The sequence below is a fragment of the Vigna radiata genome, chromosome 4 (assembly GCF_000741045.1).
Source record: "Vigna radiata var. radiata cultivar VC1973A chromosome 4, Vradiata_ver6, whole genome shotgun sequence".
In the NCBI taxonomy this organism is placed as follows: Eukaryota; Viridiplantae; Streptophyta; class Magnoliopsida; order Fabales; family Fabaceae; genus Vigna; species Vigna radiata.
In genome coordinates, this window is record NC_028354.1 from 2,227,210 (window position 1) to 2,232,359 (window position 5,150).

The 5,150-nt window shown below is 32.6% G+C and overlaps 1 protein-coding gene across 1 annotated transcript; it reads left to right on the plus strand.

The window, feature by feature from the left end:
• Positions 1–222: 222 nt before the first annotated feature.
• Positions 223–2,423, plus strand: LOC106758825 (dCTP pyrophosphatase 1). The gene is made up of 2 exons (XM_014641816.2): positions 223–448; positions 1,730–2,423. Exons 1-2 carry the CDS (start codon positions 326–328, stop codon positions 2,027–2,029), a joined length of 423 nt encoding a protein of 140 aa, XP_014497302.1. The 5' UTR covers positions 223–325; the 3' UTR covers positions 2,030–2,423.
• Positions 2,424–5,150: the final 2,727 nt, after the last annotated feature.

The following is a 5,150-nucleotide window of genomic DNA, read 5'->3' on the forward strand; positions in this document are numbered from 1 at the left end:
GATATCCTTCCACGAATTCAAAGGCAAATCAAAGTTGTGCATTGCCTTTCAATTCCAAGGTGCGAAAACGACTGTGCAGCAGCAAGCACCCCTTCATTTGCCCTTCCTTTTCTTACCCTTTTCTTCTTTCCTTGTACTATTATTGTAAATTATAAATAAATAAATAAATAAATACCAAAAGTATTTAGTATAAGTTATTATTTTCTATATATTCTCGGGAAGCAATGTTTCTTACTCTCATTTTACAATCTTCTCTTCTGTTCCTTGTTCTTTGTCTTTCTCCTCTCATCTTTTCCTCTTCTCTCTTCTCTTTCTTCTCTCCATCATGACTGGGATTGCTGATGAAGCCCCCGTGACCCTCGACACGCTCAAGCAGTTAATGGCTCAGTTTGCCAAGGAGAGAGACTGGGACCGTTTTCACAGCCCAAGAAACCTTCTATTGGCTCTGGTATGCTTCTTTTCCAATACCCCATGAAAAAAAATCATATTTTTTTGGTTTTTTGTTGCACCCTTTTGTGAACTTTATTGGTTTATCGTGTAGTTTGTACACAGTACTCGTGTTTTTTTTTTTTTATGTGGGTAACGTGGTTCTTTTTTATCCATGAAAGCAGGAAAGGGTATATAGAGAAGAAGAAGAATCTCTTTGTTGTTATTGTAATTTTTTTACCATTTTCTTCTCGGGTTTTGTAGACGACTCACCTGAGTCACACTTCGTATATATATAATGGGGTTGTAGAAGATTCTTAATGTTTGCATAAAGAAAATTTTTCTTGCAAGTTGGCCTTTTTTTTAAGAGGGTTGAAGCTATACGCTGTCTTTGGTTGTTTATCCCATTTGATTTTATGTAATTTTAAGTTTTTGAAGTTTGTTTAAAGTAAAATCCTTTTTACTTTAAGTTTGTATTAAAAAGTTTAACATCAAGTGTGAAATAAAAATTAATATAGATTCCTCATCTCAAAGTAGAGATTTTTTTAATTGTTTTACTTTTATTGTAAAGTGTAATTTATTCCATAGAATTATTTTTTTCTTGCATTTTTTAATTATATAGTCGTGTTTGGATTAACCTCTTATGTGCCACTGTTTATAAACATGTCCGGTGAGATAGTAGTAGAAGGAGAAGGTTCTATGTAGTTTCATGTCTTCATAAACTAGTGAAAATGAAATAAAGAGTGTCGTAGTTTATAGTAATAATATATATATTTAGAGTGTATGAAAATTTAGTCAATATTCTTTAAATGCAATTAATTTCAAACAAAGACAAATTAAAGCGTTTTTGTTTTGACCGAGAATCACGTAAACCGCCAGGGAACACGGCGAGTTGGATCAAATGACTCACTACCCATTCAAATGTGCAATCACTTTTTCATAATTAGTATTTGTCATGGTCTTTTTTGAGATTTTGTCACCTTGTCACAAACCCTGGTCGAAATCGACTTTGCAATGTAAACAGATTCCACGTCGTTGTTACCATAGAAGATTTGTAATTTTTTCGGCCTTCAATTTCGCTTTAACTTTTTAACTTTTGTTCCCAGCAAGAGTACACAAGTGGGACATAACAATGTTTAATGTTATGCTCCAGGACAAGCTGAAGCTGCCAAAATAACACGGTCCCAAAGTAAATTGTTTCAGTCGGATGATGATGTTGCAAATACTAACATAAAAGTTAATGTTGCAAATATTAACATAAAAATTAAGTCTATGTTATGTTTCTTATTTTTGCTGTTGATAGGTGGGTGAAGTAGGAGAATTGTCTGAGATATTTCAGTGGAAAGGAGAGGTTCCAAAGGGTCTTCCAGGTTGGAAAGAGGAAGAAAAGGTTCATCTTGGTGAAGAGCTTTCTGATGTGTTGCTTTACCTCGTGAGGCTCTCTGACATTTGTGGTGTTGATCTTGGTAAAGCTGCTCTGAGAAAAGTTCAACTCAATGCCATAAAATACCCTGCAAAAGTTTGCAAAGAGGTGGTTTCAGTTTCAAGCACCCCAGAGGAAAACCCTTCCACCAACAATGGCGCTGCCCCTGATGCTGACTGATATATGGTATTGTTGTTATTCTTGTAATAACAGTAATCAATTTAGTATCTTTAGCTGAATTAGGGGTGAAGTGGGAAATGGGGCATGGTGGTTTTGTACAATGGTTTATGCAGTGTTTTGCTGCCATTGCATGGAAACCAAACTAATGTTGGTACGTTTATTCTATGAGATTTGTTTTTACTGTTTTGGCAGAATCAAATCCCGTGACAGATATCAGATATGAAGAGATCTAATTCTTCCATTTTTGGTTACCTTACCTTTTACGTTTTTGGGGACATTTTGGATGCACAAATAGATTCCGGATTCTCTGCAATTTGATTGTTGTTGGTGACCTTTCGTCCTATATTAAATATTTATATTTATATATACATTTTTGTGGATCCTTGTGTCTCAGAAAACATGTTTTTTAAGGGTTGAATTTAAATTGTTTTGGTCTATGGAAAGCGAAAATGCTTCTTAAGTTGGTCACAGGAAGGAAAATCAGGGTGTTTGTCGATTTGTGTGTGGCTATGTGTAGCTTTACTGTGTTGCAGATCAGCCAAAATCATGAATAGTTAAGAAAGAGATGAATGAGATGATTGTTGATCACAGTTATAAATGGGACGTGAGAGGACCCTTTGTGCAAAAAGTGAGAGCAGTTTGGATTATTTTATTCCCACGTTTAAAGCCGGTTTCACTCACTTTATGATGAAAAGGAGTTCTGTTTCTAAAGATTTAAGATTTTACTGTTGAACTAAAAGTTAATTATGTTATTGTTTAAATTTTACAAAGTTTAATATTAACAATTAACATATTAGTATTTGAAAGTATTAAGTAAATGATAATGGCACTTAAGAATTTTTTGAACTATAGTTGTATCCTCTGTTTTCTTTACTCAAATGATGCATATCTAAGGTTGAGACAATGATAATGTAACCAATATAGCATTTTTAAAATAAAACGAAGAATTATAATTTGAGGAAATTTGCTTAAATTAAAAGGTTAAGTAAAATTTTATGAGAAAAGACTAGTTTACAAAATCAATTCCTCTTGGAGGAGTGACATGTTGGAAAAGTAACTCTTCTATGAATACTTTTGGAAGAGTAACGATATTTTCTAAATAGATCCACTATGCCATGTGGGGAAATCATATAATTTAAATAATATATATATATATATATATATATATATATATATATATATATATATATATATATATATATTCATGTGCATGGAGAAATTTACAAGATCCGAACCTGTTTGTCTTGCAATGTAGTTGACAAGGTTTTCCCCCTTAAAAACAAAGTACAAGAAACAAATATAATGGATTAGTGTTCCACTGGTTGATTTGTGTTTAGCTTATAAACAAATACACTTAACTACATTTTACATATTATGTTTTATAAAAAAATAAATTGTATGTGATGCATCAGTTTGTAAGTCCTTGATTTATTTCTATATATTCTTTTATTAAACCTTGATTTATTTTTTTATGTAAAAAATAACTTTCTTTCTTACATCTTTTCTTTTATTTATTCTTTATTTATTGTAATACTCACCTTTGATCGAATGTGATTGTCTAGAAATTTTCTTTTATTTTCTTAAGTTATATATTATATGATCATCGTCGATAATTTCTTTCATAAACACACAAATACAAACATGTATGAGATAAGTTATCGTTAAAACAATCATAACAACAAGATACATACATACTAATTATATCAACCATAATCAAACATTTAACAAGATACGTACCTTTTAATTATACCAACCCTAATCAAACACACAAGATACATACTTTATGATTATATCAATCATAATCAAACACTCCATACATAGAAGTAATAACAATAGGATTCTTAATCCTCTAACATAAACAATTCAATCATAATGAATACTTGATTATCAATCCTTGACCCTTCCATCCTTGATCCTTGATCCCAATCCTTGATGTCATCACTAGCATCTCACACATAAGCCTTTGGTCTATCCACTCATTAGCACCTATGCTAACTACTTATTATAACCAATATAGTAAAACCACTATCAACATAACATAACTTGGAGCATCCTCAATACAATGATCATCATCATAGGTATATCACCAACATGATTATCCCAATCATGAATCACACCATGAGCATCACAAACCATAAACTCTATTATGACAAGACACAGTCACACTCTTGTACCTTACCTCATCGATTGTAGTCGTTCCTACAACCCATCTGTAGCTTCTCCATACAGATACACTCGAGTCATTCTTCCTCTGGCTTCAAACTTGTTCCCCTATCACACAAGGCAGAAGATTTATTCCCCTCACCAAAGAAGATTCAACACTCGAACACCAGTCTCTTTTCTACAACTATATGCCAAAGAGAACAACACTCTCTTTTCAACAATCAATGTCAAAAAGAGTCACCCCCTTTTTCAAAAACCAATGCTAAAGGAGATATCCCTCCTTTTTCAACAACCAATGCCAAAGGGGATATCTCTTCCTTTTCAACAACTAATGTCAAAGGGAGCACCTATCCGCAAATAGAACCAAAATTTAAAAGGTACAACAAGTAGGCTAATCTCTCATGCCTTATGCTCATTAACCACACACACTCTTGTGCATTCCATCTTCCTCTCATGCTTCAATCTCAACCAGATGTCAAACCTGACCCTAAACATTCCATCTTGTTTCACAGCTTCTCAAGCTTGGTCCACGTCCATTCTTCATCAAAATTGTCATTTTTCACAAAAATGTAGTGAAATTTACCTAGAAACATCACATAGGAAGGCATAATATCTTTTTATTAAATTTTCAAATTATTTAATTTACATGTTTTTCCTTTCTACACTCCCGTACTTTAAATTGTACACCTAATTAATAAAGGTTAAAGGATCATTTTCCCCTGGGCAAAATAATAAATAAAACTAAGGTTTCCCTTAACATCCTTTTTCCCTAAAATTGAGCTCACACCTATTCAATCCTAAACCATCGTTCTATTTACAAGCCAACACATCACATTAATAATAACACACACACACACACACACACACACACCAATCACTCAATTACCAATCTATCAATCATGTGTTGCACTTTATTAATAACATCAATGAAATAACATAATTATGTTCTAATAAGGAT